Source organism: Lissotriton vulgaris, chromosome 11 (genome assembly GCF_964263255.1).
Source record: "Lissotriton vulgaris chromosome 11, aLisVul1.2, whole genome shotgun sequence".
Classification (NCBI taxonomy): Eukaryota; Metazoa; Chordata; class Amphibia; order Caudata; family Salamandridae; genus Lissotriton; species Lissotriton vulgaris.
This window is the reverse complement of record NC_141699.1, coordinates 128,896,448-128,918,946: the sequence shown is the minus strand read 5'-3', so window position 1 is coordinate 128,918,946 and position 22,499 is coordinate 128,896,448. Positions and strand designations below refer to the sequence as shown.

The 22,499-nt window shown below is 44.4% G+C and overlaps 1 protein-coding gene across 15 annotated transcripts in view; it reads right to left on the bottom strand.

The window, feature by feature from the left end:
* Positions 1–4,551: 4,551 nt before the first annotated feature.
* The window catches only part of NCOR2 (nuclear receptor corepressor 2), a 1,233,371-nt gene continuing 1,215,423 nt past the window's right edge, over positions 4,552–22,499 (bottom strand). For all 15 annotated transcript variants that reach the window (XM_086942885.1, XM_086942883.1, XM_086942892.1 and 12 more), the window contains one exon: positions 4,552–7,533. In XM_086942885.1, the coding sequence (XP_086799011.1) occupies positions 7,358–7,533 (176 nt within the window). In that variant the 3' untranslated portion in view covers positions 4,552–7,357. The remainder of the gene's footprint in view (positions 7,534–22,499) is intronic.

Here is a 22,499-nt window from a genome sequence, read left to right as displayed (position 1 = left end):
TTTAGTTAATGTAACAAAAATACCAGGAACGATACACATGGTGTAAGACAATGCATTAAACTAAACGTGCCCACAATTAAAGTCCATTCAAGGACATTTAAACAACATAATCGTCGGTAAACCAAGCACTGTTAGTGTCTAAATCCACTCAGATTGACCAATTTTACATCCAGGCTCCATGACTGACCACAAATGCTGTATAGCAATTCATTAAGGAACCACTGATTGTCCAGCAAGGCCTACGTTTATCATAACTAATGCGATAAGTGACAAAGCTCCTGAGCATGGTCAAACAAACAGAGGAGACTCTACCAATGCCTAGATCCTTCTAGCGTGGTCCCATGCAAACTTATCAGAAAGTCTGTAGGCTCCCATGATCACAATAGGATGTGCACAGAAGAGTAAAGCTGATTCACTTCAAACTGTGGCAAAACAAGCTATTTCATCAGATTTATGAAGAACACAAATGTCTAAATTGAATACTCATACACCCGCATTGAGCTGCCACGGGTTATCCATTTGTCAGGCTCTTTCATAATAGTCGCTTGCTACTGAGTGCTTTAACTGGGTATTTTGGCTGATTCAGTTATGTGTACTAGCATCCACAGCCAAAGGTAGCAGTGCATAGAATCTGAATAAAAAAGTGGGATTCAGAATCAATTTTTTAGGACCAGTTAAAACAGATGGATGGTGAGTCAACCTCTGCACCAGCAGTTACCCATGTTGGACCTTTAGTTTCTCACCAAGGTTATTCTCGACTGAGCAAAATTCAAGAAGACACTACTCTGACGCACATAGAACCTAGAGACGACTGAAGGTATGTCAGTAGAAATTGAATACAGCGTACAATAGTCTCAGCAATGAATGCCCCGGGCTCACTGGTAATCGACATAAGCAGGTAGGCACCACACTACCTGCAGTTTTCAATACTTCTTTATCGACCTTTGCTTAAATGGAATATATTAAGAAACATGACTATTCCAAATGGGTAAGTGGAAAAACAATTAATTGTAGTGCATATCCCAAAAACACAATAAACATGCAATTTAGATCATAACATTGTGAAAATGGTATTATGGTAAGAATGGTTTATAAACTACCATTGTAGAATAAAGTCTAAAGTTTGTAGATTAGACATAAAAGCCTGGTGTATCGCAAGAAATTTATGATCACCACTGTCTAAAAATATAAGACTCTTGAAAGAACATAAACCAAGACCTTCTGAACTGCAATGCCCAGGCTCAACTATGAAAACATGGCTGACAAAAATGAAAGCAAAAATGTGGCAATAATGTAGTGGGAGCTGCATCTAACAGGAGTTACGGGAATGTTTATTCATTGTCAAAGAGGCAGAAACTGGTAAATTCAAAGCGGGTGTCAGGGGATTGTAAATTTCAACTTTGTGGTGCCAAAATTTCGGGAGCTTGAGTTCCTTGGAAAATCATTAGGATACCGCCACCTCGCGTCTATGCTTTCTGAGAGCAACCCTTAAAAAAATAAAAAAAAATAAAAAACTTGTACAGCAGAAATCTTCTGCAAATCCACAGTATGGCAAATCCTATTATAGATTGGGATCAATGAAGCGTCAAAAGTGATAAAGCTCAAGGCTGTGTCCTCACTCATCTATACTTTGATACAGGGCACACCCAAAAAGCACTAAGGGTTCAAACTTGCCTAATAAGGCCCACAGTTTGGACGACCTCAAAGCAAATTTATGGCAACAAATTTTCCACAGCAAACCTGTAACCCAAACACCCTGGCAACGTAATAGTGGATCGATATTCAGATTCATTTAGATCCAGGCTCCCAGCTCATCTAACCCAGATACCCATCTTTTTTATGTGTTGCATGTTTGCATGCTTCTAAAGTTTAAGAATTGTGTCTATGCAAATGTTCATAAGAGAACTGTACACTTTGTCACAAAAAATCTTCTGCCATGGCTAGGTAAATTAAAGCAGATGCTTGGCATAATGAAAGATCCCTGTTAGATGGTCTTTTAACTATAGTGATGTCATGTGAGCAAAGCAAAATTAAATCAAGGATTAGAATTTAAATTTGAGCGCTTTAATTGTCTTAAGGAAAATTTAGAAGAGACCAGGTAAAGGGAGAAGCGGGAGGGAACATTTTGAAGATATTTTCTAAAGGAATCAGCGTAAACTTGTGCAAGAAAGCAAAAGAGGTGTTCTAGTCTTTGCTTTTCACTGCGGAGAAAAGTCATACCACCATAAAGAAGGTAGGAAATGAAAAAGCCCAAATCATACAACATACACACTCTGGGCAAACAATAGGCCTAGCAAGAAGCATTCATGTGACACCGCACCACAGGAAACTTAAAAACATTTGCGTATTCAAAACAAGGAGCTCAAAGAAAAGACAGAATGGAAGAGTAAACACATATGTAACACGACTATTCTATATTGGTGGTCTCACCTAAGATTGATTCCTGCCCTGAAACAAGCACTGAAAGGTCAGCATTATTATTCCAACTCCAGTCCTAGAATAATTGGGGAAAGGGCAACTTTCCCCAAATATTCCAGGAAGCTTATTTAGCATTTCAACTCCAGTCCTGTTTTTTTGTGGGTGAAAGTTGTACATTCCTCATGTATTTTTAGGAATGGTTGAAAAGTAGTCCTTTTGAATGGCAGAGAGTGCTGCCTGAGGGTGCAGCTCAGGTCAAAAACTGGGAATACCGTCACCTTTCATTCTGTATGTACGGACTCCTAGTCACGAGCGTCGAAAAGACGCATCTGTAGCCATCGATGATCTTCCCTTGTTTGTGCTGTGAAAGTGGAAACTTAAACTCCATTTCACTACAAGTTCCTGTAACAGTCAGCTTTGTTGTAGCCATGCAGTTTGAATGTGATGTTTTAGTACCGCAGTGTGTTTTCAGCCAATGTGGCAGAGTGATGAAGCATGGACTGTTTACCACTATATTTTACAAGATATAACAGCTCTGCTACATGTTTGAGTGCCAATAACCATATATGTATTATCCTAATTTTTTGGCAAGATGGATTTTGGCAAGGAGGTACCATCTCAACATCCTTGTTTTAGCAATGCATGGTGCAATGTTAACAGGCAGCATCGTGATAACAGTAAGTCAAGATGGCCGCTCAGCTCTTTTTCATAACAAGATATTTGGAAAACAAAATCAAATATGCAAAAAGTGGCTAAATTAATAGAAAGGACATATCCTTTAATTCCAAGTAATCATCACTCACGTTTCAAGATTAAATGTAAAGGTTGTGCTAAAAGTAACATAACCTTTACTTTACCAAAACAATGAGCAAAAAACAGACTCTGACCGGATATATTTGAAAATCTCTCTGAGCCATTCTTGAGAGGTTTACAGATGCTCTTTTTCACAATAGCGAGGTCTGAATGCCTCACAAGAGCAATTCTGAAATGCCAATTCTAAGATAATTTAATGATTGTCTTACATTATTCAGAAAACATCCCATTAAGAACAGGCACTGCATTTTGGGGTTCCAGCCCCCAAAAAAATGATTAATGAAATAAATAAACCATGACAGAAAAAGTTCAGATTATAACAATTCTAACCATGTTTATCGATATGCGTGATAATGGGATTGGACTAGTTTCGGATGGAGACATAGGACATATAAATTGTGACCCACTTTAAGTACATTTCCGTACAAAATCAACAGTGTTGGAATGTTCACCATCTTGTTTGTGCGGAATGTAGCTTACAAAATGGAGTCTCAGACTTCCATTTTAACTAGTCCTTGGTGACGGAGCACCAGAGAGGTAGAATATGCATATACATGATTGTTCTTTCAAGTACATGTCCTGATATGGTGACGGTTGCATCAGGGTTTGGTGCTGCACATTCTTAAAATGGACATATCTATGTTAAAAGCAAAAATCTGAGAGTTGCTGTTGGCCAAAGGGTTCCATTCTCAAGGAGATGCGCGGACATCAGAGGTGGAAGACCTCAAATGGATTGCGGGTTACATCAGTCAGGTGGCGATCACAACCAAAAATGCAAATACTAAACATTTTCAAATGGCATGAATGTGTACTGTTTTCAGATTATTGTATTTGTACTTTGATGGCCCACAAACCCATGGGACGGGAAAAGTAAAAATAAACAACTGTTTATCCAACATGAAAATATTTTCACGATATAGACTGATTGTCAAATTTATGCCAACATTACTTTTGAAGTGAAATTCAATTTTTCTTTGGCTTTATGTTTTCCTGGGCCCTAATCTTCTATGACGACTTACAGCCTTTTCAAATGTGGACTTAATTTACGAATATACCTCTAGAACCACACTATGGGACTCAGAACAGAGCTTTTCAGAAAAGAAACACTAGGTCGAATTTCAAACCTCTCTATGTATGCACACACTGAGTTTTGTAATTTCCAAATCCTGAAAAGGAGAACAGAACCACAGTGGAAAAGCGCCCTCCCTTTGGCACTAGGCTTACGAGGTCAAAGGTCAATTTGTGAATTCTGTCTAGTAAAAATGCCAATAAAATTAAATAAACAATTATAAAAAAAACTCCGCCCACTGCTGAAACAAGCATGATAAAAAACTGTACATTTATTTAGAAATAAGAATTACAATCTTTGTGATGACCTGAAACTATAATGCCAAAGAAAGACAACAAAAAACTGTTAGTGACAGCGTGATCATCAAGGGTTGCGATGCGCCCTAGATAAATGAGCCAATCAGGGTTCATCGCTTGCTTACAAACTTTTAAGACATCTGGAAGGCAGCAGAACAGTTCCTGTGAGCTCTTCTTACACAGCAAGAGGCCAGAATTCATGAGGGCCTAACACTTGTTCTTATACTAGAAACCAATAGAAACTGGAATGAAAATGGTACCGGATAGCTACAGGAAAAGATGTCTTGGGAGATCAAGAGAAATGCTGATATTTATTTGTGAGGAAGAATTTAATGATTCTATATTTTGCAAAATAAAAAAAACATTTTTAGGGAATTTGGAAAATACCCCTGGATAGGAGACCACGACATGAAGTATTATTTTTGCTTTACAAATATGAACAAACTATAAAACACAACATCCTGCAGTCAGAGCCATTTTGTTCAAGCAAGCGAATACATTCCATTGAATTATCTTGAACTTTGATAAACCTTTGATACTTTTATTTCCACACAATGGACAACGTTTTAAAGTCTGAACACAAATCCTCTTGTACAGTAAGTAGCGTCTCAGAGCAGCATATAATACTGTTTATCTAATGTCCTTCCTCGAATAAAGTATCTGAAATAAATCACTGAAGGTATCAAAAATATACCCTGTAGACCAATACATCATACACAATTGCTTTTTCTTTTGCCATTTGGGGGCGCGACACAGTACAATCCCTCAAGTCTCTCTGTGAACAGATAGTAGCATTTCCTAGTTGGGGTGGGCGGGGATCAGAAATATGGGCTGCATAAGATCTTCATTTCTACCTTCCTCCAGCAGGGATTATACTTTCAGGTGTTTTGGGGTGACAACCACGCCTACTTGCTCTGAGCTGTGCATCCCATCCCTTCAGCCACAAGACATGTCAACTTGCCCTGTCTGTACAGCATAGGAGTTCTGTCTGCCCAGTCGAGGGCTAGTTGTTGCCTCCCGTGCCGCGAGAATCTCTTTCATTCAAATGCATTATTCAGCACAGTGTTCTAAAAAGATATTGAAATACAATAGTTTGTGGGGAGGGGACTTGTCAGAAAATTCTCTGAATGTATTCTTTAGTTAAGGGGAAGGTGTGGGGATTAAATCTCTCATGGACAGCAGAATGGTCCCTGGACCCGCACCACCATCCAGGCGAGAGGAACACGCTGTTCAGCCAATTCAATAGTGCTACTGGCTAAAGAGCTTCTTGGAGCAAGTTTGAATTTGTATGAGTGGTACACAAAGATACACACTGCACAACATTTTTGTTACCCAGGTAAAAGCATTGAATCATCATTATTATATCTTGGAAGGACAGAGTGCTGGGGTTTGTTAAATGTTCATTAAGTTATAGACACACATTTGCCTCCCAGGAGGCCTATCTTGTATTCACCATAGGGATAAGTCAGCTTTCAAATCCCATTTCAAGTACTGGATACCAGGCAAAGTACAGTATGAATACGCATAAGTTTGTGCACATCTGCCTCATGGATAGACCATGGAATCCTCACGTGGGCACGCTCCCAGACCAAAGAGAACACAGCTGGCATTCTCCACCTGACAGATGTTCAAATGGAAGCAGACTCTTTGGAACTGGGACACCTCCATGGTAAGCCACACCATCTCCTTTTTCGGGATCTCCATGAAGTTAAGTCCACTGAATCTTCAGCTGCTGCAGCCCAGCTAAGCTAGTTGCCATATTAATGTCATACCTTCAATCTGAATTTATAGACGCAAGGGGCGTTGCTCTGCTATACGTCGCCTCTTTGAGGCTGTCCCACTAACACCAAAACCCTGGACCTTCATCCAGTATCCCCCATAAGCTGTTTTTAACAACTCTGACTCCTCAGATGTGAACATCCATTCTTGTAAGAGTTCAAGGGGCTAGCATTCCAACAAAACAAGGAAGGCCTTATTGAAATGCATTGAAGAATTTGGTTTGCAGAAAGGTGCTTGTTAAAAACTTTGTCCCTTTTAAGTGGCAGATGCTGTCGTACGCATGTATTCGTTTTGAGTCATTGGCCTCAGTTGCGTTTCACAAGCCATTTTGTGGCAAAGAACCTCCCCCATGGTAGGCTTGACTGTTTAAGTGCAATCAGAATTTCACTAGACATTAAGAAGACCACTTCGGGAATCAGCTTTGAGAGAGCACCGGAGGGAACCAAAGTTGTCTGTGCATGCCATCAAATCAAATGTGCTGCTGTGATGGGGGAAAATGCGAGCGGTGAAAATATTTGCACTAAACTGGAATGTGCACACTGTACCTCTGTGCATAGATAGGTGTGTCCATATGCACACAAAAAAACACATATATGCTTAAATGCATACATCTTCCTTATGATTTTCAACGTTGAAGATACGCGAGATCATTCAAGCACCAGGCGGAAATATCCCCTGAGTAAAAAATTGAAATTCAGTGACCAATTGCATTGTTTTGATCTACTTTAAGGTCGCCAAGCATTGGTTTCTGCTGAATGATCTTTTACACACTGGATCGTGATGGCACACAACAGTGCCAACGCTAGAACGAGGAGTAGGCTGAGCTTCATTTTAAGGCTTTTTTTGATTGAAGACTTGCTAGATTTTCAGGCATGAGAGCAGACTGATTCAAAATGCTGCTCTTTCCTTGGCTTTGATAGCAGTCCTCCGGCTCCATGGTCTCAGAGATAGTTCAGTGCTCCTTGATGGGCTTGCACCTCCCTCATTCACTGTCTGAGAGGGTTTCATACTGCGAGCAGAGCAGGGGTTTCGGCTCCTCTTCCCAGGCACGGTGCTGGCTGTTGGCGTTTCCTTGTGGAATGGACGTCGGAGGCGGGGCCGCCACTAATCCTGTTGGAAGCCTTATCGTTAGCGGGTTGTATGGAAATGGTGTCGACCCTAAAGACAAAATAGGAGAAACATGGCATTAACAATTTATCAATGAATCAGCCTAATAAACAGTAATATCAACTCGGAATAGTTGATAGTCGAACATTATTAGTTCAAGTCATTGGGCTCCAATAAATTGCTCTTTAAATAAAAGAGGGACATGTAAACCCAAGGCACCCTAAATGGGTTTAGAAACTTCCTGCTGTGGGCTACGAGAGTTCAATTAAGCTTTGTTTCTTCTTTCAATAGAAATAAATGCTGAACATTGGTTAATATAATAAACCAATATGGGCTGCAGGAAATAGGACATTAAATCACAACCTTATCAAATCAAAATGTTCTAAGGGGTGTTTAAGGAAATTCACAGATCAATAATAAAAGAAAGTAACCAGAGTTGATATGGATTATTGTAAATTCCAAAATGGAAAAGACTCAACTCAACCTTATTGAGTTAGTTCCCACCTGAAGACAACAATACATGATTATAGCATACATCCAATAAAACCAATTTGGGTGCAAATATGAAAAAGTGCAACTGTGCAATAGAATCCTATTTTACAAATTAAATAAATATACTACAACACAATCTTTCATTTGTGGGAGGTAAAACCAAGGATAAAATGTCACTAGGATTAGACGCATTACAATGCAGAAAATAAGAATCTAAATATTTTGCAAGATACTGCCCAAGATAGATGCAGGTTTGAAGAGTATGACTGATTCAAATCGTGTATTCCTTTGTTACAAAGAGGACATACACATTGATCATAAGGGATACCACTCCAAGCTCCTACTACTGACACAATTAGTAGTCTTTCTGCTCTCAAGTGAAAACATGTTTCTTTTAATACTATATTTGAAGACCATCAGTAAATATGGTCGTATATTCCCTACCGTGGTCCTAGTCAGTATAGTGTTGTAACTTTCAAAAGTAGTGCAATGTCATTTATCCAGTTTAAAACTAATGGTGGGAATTAGTATATCTGTGCAAGCTTCAAGTGGCTATATTTATTTATTCATAGGGATCTATAAAGCGCAACAGAGACCCAAATACGGGATTCCCGGCGCTAAAAGACCCAATAACTAGAAGGGGTTCCTGGTGATGTCTATGGACATCTCAAAGATATCTAAAAAGTGTCTAAAAATCACAAAGAAGCGATCTCACCAAAGAAAAACATGGGTCTAAGTAATTACCTAAAGAGATGTGTTTTTAGTTGTTTCCTAAAGCTCGACAAGTTGTTATTGGATCGGAGTTAAACAGGAAGGGAGTTCCATAACTTGGCAATGAGAAAGGCAAATGTTCTGCCTCCCCCTCTTTCTCTCCTTATTCTTGGAAATGCCAAACGAGATAGATTAGTTGATCTCAGTGTTCATGCGGCTGTATGAGAAGTGATAAGATGTTGTAAAGTAGGTGGCTTGAACGCATATTTCAAATTATGTGCTATGCATAGGGTTTTGAATTGTATTCGTCTCTTGATGCAGTTGTATACGAGCCTATTGTGCTCTTGGGGATACATCCAAGAGTACTCGGGCTGCCGCATTTTGTATTACCTGTAATTTCTTTATGAGATAGGCTGGGCAGCCCATGTATAGGGAGTTGCTGTATAGACTTTTATTCCAACAAAAAATAGTAGAAGAGATTCCAGAAAAAACTAAATTTTGCGTGAATAAATTTCCTATCACTTTGTAAAGAGATTAGCAATAATACTTGTCATTTAAAATCATATCTTCTGCGCAAATTCAATTTGCAACATACCCTTCAGTTAGCGTTTCTTTTCCCCTGTTAGCAGAAATGCTCCAATAAATTGCTGGAATTCACCACAGTTGGTTTGGGGTCACATGTTACAGTAAAACAAAGTTAAAGCAACAAAATGTTACTGGCAAGAACCTTCTAAGAAAGCTTAATGTATCATTACAACTCATAGGCTTACACCAGCAACCTTTAGGAAGCATTGACAGAATAGGCATTCCGATGTACTATGGTTAATCAGAAGGCAATGAAGTAGTACACAAGTAGCGCAAACGGTGCGAATCGCTAAATTCGGCCGTTTGCGCCCGCTAAAATGGCATTTGGAATTCATCAATGGGTCATGAACTCGCAATTTGAAAAATCGTAAATAATTGCGATTTTTCAAATTGCGATCGCATTTAAGGAATCTCAATTTGAGATTCCTCAAATGCTATTCATGAACCTTTGAAAAGTTACGAATTCGCTATTTTTTGCCGCTATTTACCGCGAAGTCTGACTTCGTGGTAAATAGGGAAAACTGAGAAAAATGCACTTTTGTGCATTCTTCTAAGTTGTATGTTACACACACACATGTCCTTTGGACATGTGTGAGCTCAACATCAGTCTACATTTTCATTTCAGGGGTACTACAGGGTGTCCTTTGGACACCCCTAGCACCCTTGAAATCGCATCTTTATTTGCGATTAGCAAATTGCTAATCGCAAATAAGGAATAACTCCCCATTCATTCCTATGGGCCTATCGCAATTTGCTAATCAAAAATAAGGGGTCTGTAGGAATCGCAATTTATTTTGCGATTCCTACATGAATCCCGTTTTGCAAGTCCTTAATAGCGATTCCTTAATAATCGCTATTAAGGACTCGCAAAACGGGACAATGATGAATCTGGCTGTTGGAACCTCTGTGACCCATTTTTTTTTTTAAACAATCCATATTTTCATGACATTCACATATCAAGGTGTGTAACTGATGTCAAAGCAAAGTTCTTCAACATCAGAATGCAAATAGTCCTACAGGTCGACTTTACAGTTCTATGGGATTTTACTGAAAACCAAACCAGATTAAATCTAGCTAACCCTCTCCGTCTGACTGGCGTCGCCTACATTTTTCAGCTTGAATTTTTCAGCCTGACAAATGTTCAGGGTGGCTAAACCAACCTAAAGTTTGTGCTTCTTGGAGAAAATCTTTTTCTGAGTTTTTGTTGTCCTGATCCTGCTGCTTGCTCCAGTTTGTTCTTTTTTCTCTGCCAACACCCTGCTTCTATATACTCTTTTCTATTGGAGTGGGCCCTCACTCTCCTTTGCCCTTCCTACTAAAGCTGCCTCTCACACACACTTCTTCCTTTTTGAGCTACTACCAAGCCTCCATTCACAGTGTTGTCCCTTCCTCGCTTCCAATCAAGTGGCCCTCCCTTTAACAGCATTTTTTCAAAACGTTTACTGAAGGGGGTCCCTCCAAATGCCCCAAACCTCCCACTTTCATGTTTTTTCTCTTGAAGAGTGCAGTGTTGCTCCTTTCTCCTTATACTGCCTCCATTTAAATTCCCTGCTGCTTAACTTCCGAGACCTATATGACTTAGCATGCATGACCCCCACACCACTAGTCTGGAAAAGGCCAATCACTTTATGCCCAAGATGAGCTCTATTCACGGAGAATGCTCCCTATTTGAAGATACTGTGCTGAGCTTTGCTCCTTTAGTAACACAATTTCTTAGGTATCAGTCTTTTCTGAAAGCACTTCCACCATCTGAACTGAGACAACTCATAGTCAACCAGAAGGGAGGGCCAAAGCCTCAGAAAAGTTCCTTAACTTAAGTAAGAAGAGGATATTACTTGGAACATCCACTCCTAAAGTGCCACCACAATCCTCTTAGAAATAGTGCAAGCACTTCATATTCGAGGGAAGGCTAAAATGTCAGAGAAAATGTTAATGCCTCTGAAGGTGGTTGAAATTCACAGTACAAGTCCATTACCCTGTAGTCTTCATCTAAAGCCAGTGGTTTGGGCACCACATCCTCCTCCTTGGGTTCTAGAAATGAGTTGCCTCTCTTATATGACAGTATAGGCAAAGACCAGGCAAAAACTTTGGCACAGGTAAATAGAAACCCAATAACGAACTTGGAGAGAATCCTTGAGACCTGCATATCGAGCCAAGAAGCCAGAGAGGTGAGGACCTTAGGCCAGTAAGACCTCTAGTTGACTCTTGATATTCCAGTCAATATCTGAAACAATTTCGAGGATATCAGTCAGCTGTGCTCTCTGACCACAATAGACGGGTCAAAGCCTTTGCTCCAGAGTGCTTGATTTCCAGCATTTCGTATCCTCCTTCTCTAGCCTCTCACTCCCTCTGATGTGGGGATGGAGGCAACAGTAGAATGGGACCTCTTCAGTTTGCAATAGTCTCTGCAGAGGTGGCTCACCACCTCATCTGAATTCGAAAATTCCTCATCTCGTAAGACACTGCTTCCTTAAAAGCGAGTGCCCTTTTTGCTTTGATTTTGACCCTGTGGTACAGGAGTCAAGGGGTCTTAAAGTGCCAAAATGTGGTCCGTCTCAAGAGCGATACCGATAATCCTCTGCCTGATGTTTGGCCTACGCAGGATAGTCTAGGCTGGACAGCATTGAAATGCGCATTGGCATTTTAATTGAGAATGTGGTTTTAAGAGACCTACACACTGTGGGTTTCCGTGGAACATTTTTGGCCAAAACTGTTTCAAGATCTGTACCCTCACTAGTGTAAAATGGCTATTGGCTCTGGTTCTTCTTATTCATTACAATAACCAAGGATGGTTCTCGATACATACCCGTCCTGCCCTTTCCAACAGGCCCTTTAAACTCCTCTTAGAAAGCCCCTTAAAGGTCACTTTGTAGAGTCCTGTCAAGCCAACATATCATAACACACCCGGTGACCCTCCTCCTGAAGTTAAATATTAATTTTCATGTAAAGACCCGCCATGCAGACAATTTGCCTTGGAATGATCTCAGGGCAAGTGGAGGCCACAGGCTTAGGGGATGTCTTGTCCTGGACTTAAAATGGTACTGTCCATAGCTAATATTTGCTCTCCTGGAGACCTGCTCATGCAAACTGATGGCATGGGCTCAAAAATCATGGCGAAGCATCAAAAATATTTGGTGTTGATGCCGCATGTAAATCTGCTCTGCAACTTCAACTCCTCCAGTTCCCCAAAATGTCTGCTGGTCTCCAGCGCAGTGTCACTATTGTAAGAACGCCAACACAACGCAAACCCCAATGGTAGAATAAATCTGCAGTAACTGACCGACATGTAGTCCTTCCCTTCTGTTTATGTTAATTTTCAAAAGTTCATGGGCCGGAGCTTGACGTACTTCTGGGGACACTAGCGGTCTGCTTCCAGGACAGCTCTAGACTTCAGAACTGGTAGGCGTCCCAGCAACGCTTCCCCTTCCAACGATATGGGGCTTGTGCATTTCACCCGTTCTCAGTATGTTCTCCTCATGGTGGCTGTGGGCATCAGTGTCTCGGACCATCTCCTCCACACCTTTAGCCCTAAAACAGCCCCAGCCCTGAAACCTAAAACTGACAATAGGATGCACCCCCTCCCCTGCCCGGACATGCGTGGAGTAAGTGATTTTGCGTAAACAAGGGCATAGTAATGACGCTGTTGTTCTGCCGCTTTCGTTGTAGAGGCTATTTGTTCAAAAGACTTCATTAAAAAGGACGTATCCCTCTAAAGAGCACAGGTAAAATAGGAATACTGTTTATTTGTAGAACAACTCTTAAGGACTGAGCAGTAAGAGAACTGGAGGAACATGACCTCCAAATGGAGGCTACTTGATTTACAGGCATTAATAAGAGCCAATAGGAAATTAATTAACCTTTGTAAAGAAAGTCACTGAAATAAAAAAGCTCAACATAATTAGAGCAAACCTCACACTTCAATTGCAAACAGTGGTGCATATCTGGCAGCAGTTTTAGTTTTGGGTTTTAACAATGGTCTTCACTTTCTTCAGTGTGTTGGAGACGCAGAGAGAAATACTTCATGAGCAATTGAGCCACTGCTTGTTGGGCTTTAATAGAGAATATTTAACCTTAATCATATTGTGAACAACCCGTCCTCGATCCAGTTTGACGTAATGTGCAGTGCAGAAAGCTACTGTGTTTTTTGTTCGCTTTATGGGATATGCCAGCCTGCAAGCACCAGTGCTGTTAGCTTGACCTGGTCAAAGAGGTGCGCTGTTACCAGGTCCCTGTTATCTAATGTTTTCTCCCAGATTGTCACAAAGTCTCTCGTTACAGAACAATCCATTTAAAATTGCCCCAGTCTGTCTTCAACCAACCCCTTGCAGAGAGGGGAGCATAGTTCATAGAAGAAACTAATCCGCACAGCCCATACGGTGTTAAGATTCTGATCATCAATTGACCACAGAAAAACCTCCAAGAATGGAAAGAAACGATGAAAGAAAGTTAAATAATACAACATTTCCTGAGTGGGAAATACCTGAGCAAAATTGTCCTTAGACAGAAACATACCAAAATAAAATGAACAGTTTCCAAACTTCAATGCTTAAAATATTTACTGCACACACGCATATCCCTGAGGGAGACTCGCACAACTCCAAACGAACCAGTAGAACACATCTTTTTGTGGCAACAGGGCGCAACGTTGGTACCAACCACCTTCCCCAAGCAGTCAGTAGCATCTAGGCCAGCATGGATCACATACTTCGCGGCATCCTATCCATCATGAATAGTTTGCTCCAGAGAGGCCACAAGATCTTCCAGGACTGCCAGCAATATGTCGCTGGCTATGTCCCAGAGGGCATGTATATAGCCACCCAGCAAACAGGTTGCAGTAACATATCTCATAGCCAGGTTGGTTGAAGAAAATATTAGTTTTCCAGATGCCTCAATCTTTTTGGAGTCCTTATCCGGATGAGTGATGGGAAATATTGGGGTTAATCTACTGGTTGAAGCCTGCACCACCTGGCTCTCTGGAGTAGGATGTTTGGTGATAAAAGCCTCCAGATGCAGGTCTGTGACGTCTGGCCACCAGCCTATTTACATGCGGGCAGGGGGCAGGCTTTGACCAGTGCCCATCAGAGTATCAATTGAAGGGAAGCAAGGGCTCAGATGTTGCAGGCACAGATTGGAGGACATTATTATTTGTATTGACAGAGGGCAGCTGCAAATCCAGGACTTCATTTACCCATCTGACCACAACCGCAATTATCAGTCAGTAGTCCAAGTGGCGAGTGCAACCCCATATCAGGCGAGGTAGCAAGCCCATTGGTATCTTGTAATTCCCAGTAAAAACTGCCATCATTATAATGAGGTTGAAGGAGTAGTTTTTTTTCTGTAACTCCAGTTCTGTAGTAGGGGTATCTCTGTTATAGTCATAATCTAGTGAATAGTCCCGTTCATGTGCGTGGACCCCGGAGCAATAAAAAATAATCTCTTAAGATGTCTTCTTTGCAGTCCTGCATAGACACTTAAGAGAAAATCAAGACAAATAATGCAGCCTAACACTTCCAAGGCTACAAAGGCCACCACTTCATCTAAACAGTGAAAAGGATAGCCAACAATGTCAGATTTTACACATTTTACCAAGTTTCCTTCAAATAGAAAACTCCCTTTCACCAAAATCCTTGAAAAGATAGAGATGAAGAGTTGGACAGACAAGCCCACATAGGCTGCAATTATGTGTCTGGAAAAGGGATACCGTGCCTTTAAGGAACTCTCCAGAGACCCTCGGTATCCCAGGATGCACAGCCAAAGTCCTTTTACTTTCAGTTCTTTTTGAAGGTGTATAAAGCAAGGCCTGTAGCATACATTATTGTACCATTTTCTCCACCGGGGAGGAGGGCGGGCGCTTATGACTATAACAGAGATACCCCTACTACAGAACTGGAGTTACAGAAAAGAAGCTACTCCTTCTATAGTAGGGGATCTCTGTGTATAGTCATAATCTAGTGAATAGAATGGCAAGCCCATCCCAAACAACCAACCCGGCGGTGGAGAAAAAAACAGACAACACCTCTAATGTGCAAATAGATTTCTCAATGAAGCCTGCCCAACCTGAGCATCTGCTCTGGCGTCAGAGTCCAGACAGTAATGCTTAGAAAAGGTGTGGACCGACTTCCAAGTGGCAGCCCTGAAGATTTCTGCAATTGGAACATTACGAAGCAAAGCTGTTGTAGCTGCTTTGCCCCTGGTAGAATGAGCCTTAGGCTTACCCCCTAAGGTTTTGTTAGCCTTCTGAAAACATAAGTGGATACAGGACACAATCCACCTCGAGATGGACTGTTGAGAGGTAGCAAGACCAGTCCTGACCGACCCATAATTGACAAACAATTGGTCTGACCTACGAATGTCCTTGGTCTTATCCAAGTAGAACTTCAACACCATTCTGACATCCAGGGAATGTAAAGACCTTCCCACTGGAGTGGAAGGATTCTGGAAAAACGTAGGCAAAGTTATAGTCTGATTGACATGGAAATCAGAAATCACATTAGGAAGGAACTTAGGGTGAGTACGCAATACAACCTTAGCAGCATGAAATACAGTATAAGGTTCTTGACAACACAATGCCTGAATCTCACTCACCCTGCGGGTCGATGTAATGGCCACGAGGAAAGCCGCCTTCTACGACAAGTGCTGCAGTGAAGCCTTATGAATGGGTTCAAAAGGTTCCTTCATCAATCTGGACAGCACCACATTCAACTCCCAGGAAGGCGAAGGACTCCGAATAGGAGGGAACACTTTCTTCAGTCCTTCCAAAAAATCCTTAATCACAGGGATCTGGAAGAAGGAAGTCTGTGAAGGACATTTCCTGTACGAAGTCAACGCTGCGAGGTGAACCTTAATAGATTGAAAATTAAGGCCAGACTGAGCCAAATGCAAGAGATATGGAAGTACAACATCTACCTTGCAGGTCGTCGGATCATAGTTCTTGGAAGTGCACCAGATGCAGAAACTCTTCCACTTGTAGGCATAGGACGTCCTAGTGGAAGGCCGCTTAGCCTCCTTGAGAATATTCATGCAATCCCCAGGCAGGTTCAGGTGTCCATACTGCACTATCTCAGGAGCCATGCCGCCAAACTCAACGACGAGAGGTTGGGGTGCACCATCTGCCCCCCGAACTTCGTGAGAAGGTCCGGCCGACACGGCAGCCGCAGGTGAGGTTGGAGAGACCGGTGGATCAGGTCCGTGAACCACCACTGTCGGGGCCACTCCGGAGCAATGAGGATCATCCATGCTCTGGACCGGGACAACTTGATGAGCACCGCCGGAATCAGGGGAATGGGTGGAAAAGCGAACAGAAAGCTGTTCGACCAGCCGATCCATAGCGCATTCCCCAGAGTCCCCGGTTGGTAATAACTGGAGGCGAAGTCTCGGCATTTTCTGTTTTCGGCGGTGGCGAACAGATCTACGTCTGGAGTCCCCCACTAGTCAAAGGTGTCTTATAGCACTTCGTCGTTCAGAACCCACTCGTGGTTTTCTTGCACCAGCCTGCTGAGTGCGTCCGCCTGAGCATTCTGCACACCTGGCAGATGGGTAGCCGTTATCGGCAGTCCTCTGGCTAGCAGCCAGTGCCAGATCGCCTGCGCTTCTTGTGACAGAGTGCGCGATCTCGAGCCCCCCTGTTTGTTGAGGTAATACATCGTGGTCGTATTGTCCACCTGCACAAGCAAGGAGTTGGTCTGGAAGGACGGATGAAAGGCCTTCAGTGCAAAGTGGACAGCTCTGAGTTCCAGGAAATTGATGTGATACGTGGACTCCGCCGGGGGACCACGTTCCCTGGATCTGTAGATGGTCTGAATGCGCTCCCCAGCCTTGGAGAGAAGCATCCGTGACGATAGTCTGAGTGGGAATGTCCTTGTGGAATGGAACCCCTTTGAGGAGATTCTCTGTGAGCACCACCATTTCAGGGACTGTTGAGCGTGAAGGGACAGCTGGATTCTGTCGTCCCAGCTCCCCCGCTTCTGGTCCCACTGCTCCTCCAGACATTCCTGCAGCCGCCTTATGTGGAGGCATGCGTGTGGCGTGAGGAAGATGCAAGAGGCCATCGACCCCAGTAGAGAGGACACTGACCTCACTGTCGTAGATGGAACCACCATGAGAGCCTGAGCCTTCCGAAGGATCGATAAGCGTCGCTCCTCCGAAAGAGACACGCTTGCTGAAAGAGTATCGATGGAGGCTCCCAAGTACTGTAGGCACTGGACAGGAGTCAGAACAGACTTGGAAATGTTTATGTGCAACCCCAGCTGGCTCAACAGAGCAGCCGTCCTGTTGAAGAGCAATTGCGCTTCCTGGAAGGTGGAGGCTTTGATCAACCAGTCGTCCAGGTACGGGTACGGGTAGACAAACACCTTGTTCTTTCGCAGGTGAGCCGCCACCACTGCCATGCACTTTGAAAAAGTCCTGGGCGCCGACTTCAGTATTACGGTAGTACGGTGTACCGATAGTGATTTGTGCCGACCAGAAATCGCAGGAACTTCCGATGTTTCTGTGCAATGGGCACATGGAAGTACGCATCTTGCAGATCTATTGCGCAAAGCCAGTATCCTCTTTCCAGCTAAGGATAAATCTGGTGCAGAGACAGCATGCAAAACTTCTCCCTGCGAATCCATTTGTTTGCTTGTCGCAAATCCAGAATGGGCCTGAACTCGTTCTTGTCCTTCTGGCGCACCAGAAAGAACCGGGAGTAAAGACCCTTCCCCCTTTGAGACAAAGGAAGGTCTTCTATCGCCCTTTTTTTTTAACAGGGTATCGGCCTCCGCTTGGAGCTCGAGCAGCTGGAACTGCGAGCAAACCGGTGGAATCGCTGGAGGCGGGCAGACAAAGCGAAGACTGTATCCATTGCAAACAATATTCAGCACCCACTTGTCCTGAGTAATTTTTCTCCACTCTGCACGTAGTTCTGTATGCTTCCCCCCACCGGAGCGGATAACGGAAGAGGGGGAAGTAGCACCTCAGGGCTTAGACCCGGCCGGGCCCTTGTTCGCCGAGGAGGACTGCTGTCCACCTCTGCCCCTCTGACGCTTCTGGAATGGTTGCCGCTGGTGCTGCTGCTGTTGTTGACCAGCTTGACGTCCCTGCCCTAGTCTTTGAGAACCATACCGCCTCTGGAACGGGCGGAAGGACTTATTCTGCTCTCTTGGTTTCTCCAAACCAACGGCTTTAAGTGTCTCTACCTCTGCCTTCATGCGGGCCATCTCCTCATCCGCATGTGACCCAAAGAGCGTTGATCCAGAGAATGGTAATTTAGCGACTCTCTGTTGCGCCTCCGGTTTGAGAGATGTAAGGTGCAACCAGGCATGTCGTCGTAGATTGATGCCATGGCAGTAACCATGAGCCGCCAGGAGAGAGGCATCCGCCGCAGAGCTGATGACCTGATTGGAGACCATCATGCCCTCGTTCACAATCTCCTGGAAGTCTTCTCTCCTATCCCTCGGAAGTAGCTCCAGGAATTGCAGCAGGGACTCCCACAAGGAGCGGTCATAGCGACCCAAGAGCGCCGAGGCACTCGCCGCTTTCATGGAGGTTGCCGCCGTCCCGCAGACTTTCCGTCCAGTTGAGTCCATCTGACGGCTTTCCTTATCTGGCGGCACCGTAGAAGACGGGGTAGTAGCATGCTGCTTCCTGGCCGCAGGTACGATAACAGAATCCGGTACCGGATCTGATCTCAGGAACGCCGAATGGGAATCCGGGGGCCTGTACTTCTTCTGCAGCTGGGACGGAGCTGACTTCACTGAGGCCGGAGTCAAAAAGAGCTCCATAGCCGGTTCCTCCAGTCCCGGAACCAAGGGCAACAAGGGGCGAGACAAATGCTGCTTCTGTAAGGTTTCAAATATCACCGATGTAGAAGGTGTGGGTACTGTTAAAGTGATCCCCAACTTCACTGCCCCTCTCAATAGCACCTCCTGAAATGTAACTATGTCATCCACCGGTGACACCCTCGTATGGGGGGAATCCGATAAGGTGGGAGAATATCTCCGGCCACTGGAAGAGTCCGTATGACGGGACCGTGACCTATCCCCCCGTGACGGGATCGCATCTAAGACAGACGGTCACTCCGCGATCGATGTCTCCTTCTGGATCGTGATCTAGACCTCCTAGGCCTCGGGCGATCCACTGGCCGTACAGGAGGCGGGAGCTGCGGAGGCAGAACCAGAGTCCTATGCTGTGTAGGCCTTGTAGGCGGTGACGGAAGATGCGGCAGAGATGGAGGAGGCAGTTGTGGAAGCGGAGGAAGAGGCGGAGGTGGAGAAGTCGGAGGAGGCAAAAAAGGTAGCGGAGGAGGCTTCCTCGGAGGCAATGGAGGAGCCACTGGTGGAGGTGTAGGCATCCTGGACCTAGAAGGCGAATAAGTCTGAGAATATTCGGATTCTGAAGACCTAACCACCCTCCTCTTCTTCTGCACAGGTCTTGAAGAGGATACTCTGGAGGCAGACCTCTTTTCAGCCGAGCCCCGTCGCCGACGCGACCAGGGACTCGTTGATGCAGAAGACAGGCTGACTACTGAGGCAGAAGACACCGTCCTGGCCCTTGAACACCTCCCCGACGTCGACTTTTCCTTCCTCGACGTCGTTCTTTTCGCCTTTCTGCTTCTCAATGTCGATCGTCTAGACGTCGATGAACTCCTCGACGTTGACTCTCTTCTCTTTGACGTCGACTTGTCTTTTCTTGACGTCGAACGTCGAGTCGACCTCGAACGGCGGTGTCGCCTCGACGGCGAGCGCCGGAGCCTCTTGGACTCATCTCGACGTCGAGGATATGTCGACGCCAGTGATGTCCTCGACGTCGACCTCGTCCGAGGTCTCGACGTCCTTCCCCTCGACGTCGAACGTAGACGACGCTTCGACCCAGAGCCCTGGGTCCACGCACATGAGTGGGACTATTCACTAGATTATGACTATACAAAGAGATCCCCTACTACAGAAGACCACCTTTCTCTATATCACATCATTTCTCTCTGGTGGCTTACCAGAGTTAGGTTATAACGACTGGTCGTGCTTTAGTTACTATCTAAGAAGATCAGGCTTAAGTCGATTATGGGTCAGATAGCGGGATTAGAATCACATCCTCTTACGGCACTGGTGACATTAGTGCTGGCGTCAACGGGTGGCGAACTGGTGCAGGTCAAGGAGCCTGTCCCATAGTCGTTACTCGACCCGGAACAGGTTCTAAATTGTCAGCCAGGAAGGCTCTGCTAGTAGTAACCTGACTGGAGGTATGGGGCCGGAAGGCACACCAGACGGATCCAGAAAAACACAAAAGATCTGCAGCATGGCCTATTTGAAGGCACTGAGTTTGTGTGGTATCAGTGATGGCTCTGAAAACTCCTAGCGTATCAGGACCAGCTAGGGGATCCGCTCCTCACTCAGGGACCCGAGGGGAGACGGACCAACATCCTTACACCTTCGTGCCTTCTCCCTGCACACAGAGTCATGGAATGGGGTTGAGTCCTGCCTTGCTTTTTTATGTCTGTGTTTAGACTTTTATTTGGACTAACCAGAGCACTTTAGCCGTCAGAAAGACCACTGATGAGAAGGGCCCAAGGAGCAAGACAAACTGTGACAGGGTCCTGGACATATCAGAGGATCTACTCTTCTTTGCAGGCAACATACAGCGTCAACTTCCCATCCCAAATCGCCTTCAGGTGCAAGAGGGTACAATTTATAAACCAATGGCTACACGCTCCACAACACGATCCAGCATACAGGCTCAACAGAAGTATGCTTCCCATAGAACACTTAATGAAGGCCCTCTATGCGAACAAAAAAACGACACACACTCACAGGCCCCACGGCACCCACAATCAAAATTCGGCATACGGCACAGAGGGCTCTGGGATGGGAGGGAGTACTCACGTTAGCCACCCCCCTCTGGGAGACAAGCCGACTTGGGACCCTAGCTAACACCAAGGGCTTCAGGCAATGGGACCTCATTGGCATTATAAAAATAGGGGACCTATGGATTAAGGGTGAAGTAATCACATTTGCAGCCCTGCAAGAGAAATATGGAATGGCAGACACTGAACTATATTGATACATCCAAATTCGGCACGCGCTGCTAAGTGCAATTACACCAGGCACTAAACTAGCGGATTCCTCTCCCCTCGAAGACAGACTTCTCACTGATTATCTAGACAAAAAAGTTATCTCACAAACATTTCGTAAACTAGTGAACAATCTCCCAGACCCGATGGTAGTCCTACGAAGTAAATGGGAGGTAGAACTAGGAGACATAGAAGACTCAGACTAGATGGATGCATTAGCATCGGCCAGAGAGGCAGCTATCCCATCACGGTTGAAATTAATACAACTCAAAGTATTACACCGCGTATATTACTCACGCACCTTGCTCCACAAGCTGGGGTGGGCGACTGATCCATTCTGTCTCAGAGGTTGTGGCCTAGCAGGGACATACTTTCATACAATATGGGAAGGCCCTAAGATACAAGAGTACTGGGAGCAAATACTGACTGAAATCTCAACAGTGGGTGAAGCTGAGGTCCAGCTAGACCCCGGGTGGTGTCTATTAAATATTTGGCAACCTACAGACCTCAACCTGGGACTACAGACTTGGGCAACGCTCGGTTTGGCAATTGCAAAAAGAAATATCGCCAGAAATTGGGGATCCGGGACAGTGCCCACAAAGACAGTGGGAAAATGACATGGATGTGGCAATGGTGGTGGAGAGAGCGGTCTATACTCACAGGGGATGTCCCAAGAAATGGTCCAAGATTTGGGAGAAATGGAATGAATCCCGGGGAAACATTTGCGACCCGCCGCAACGATCAACTGACCCTGGACTGACCCATGAACTTCCAATGTACGTGTGGTAAATAACTACGGTACCCTGAGAATGAGGGCAGGGGAGGGATGGATGTACTGATGTTACTTAATTAACAACAGAAAGCACTCTGTAATGATCGCATTAGACACTGGTAACTATCAAGGTATGGACGGGCATCATCACTGAGAGACATGTGTTACAAATGTAATACAACAAAAGGCTGGGCGGAAGGGGGCGTGGGGGAAAGTGCTCACTAATTCTGTTATCAAACGTGTACCGCAATGACTCATCTTGAACACAGGGAAATGTATAGTATATTCTAAGCTGATAATGGAGAGTAATGTTGTTTGTTACTGTTCATTTAACCCCTCCCCTGCTGATGACGGAACCGTTCCGTCATCAGCTATGGTTGGGCTGTACTGATGACGGAGCGGTTCCGTCATGGC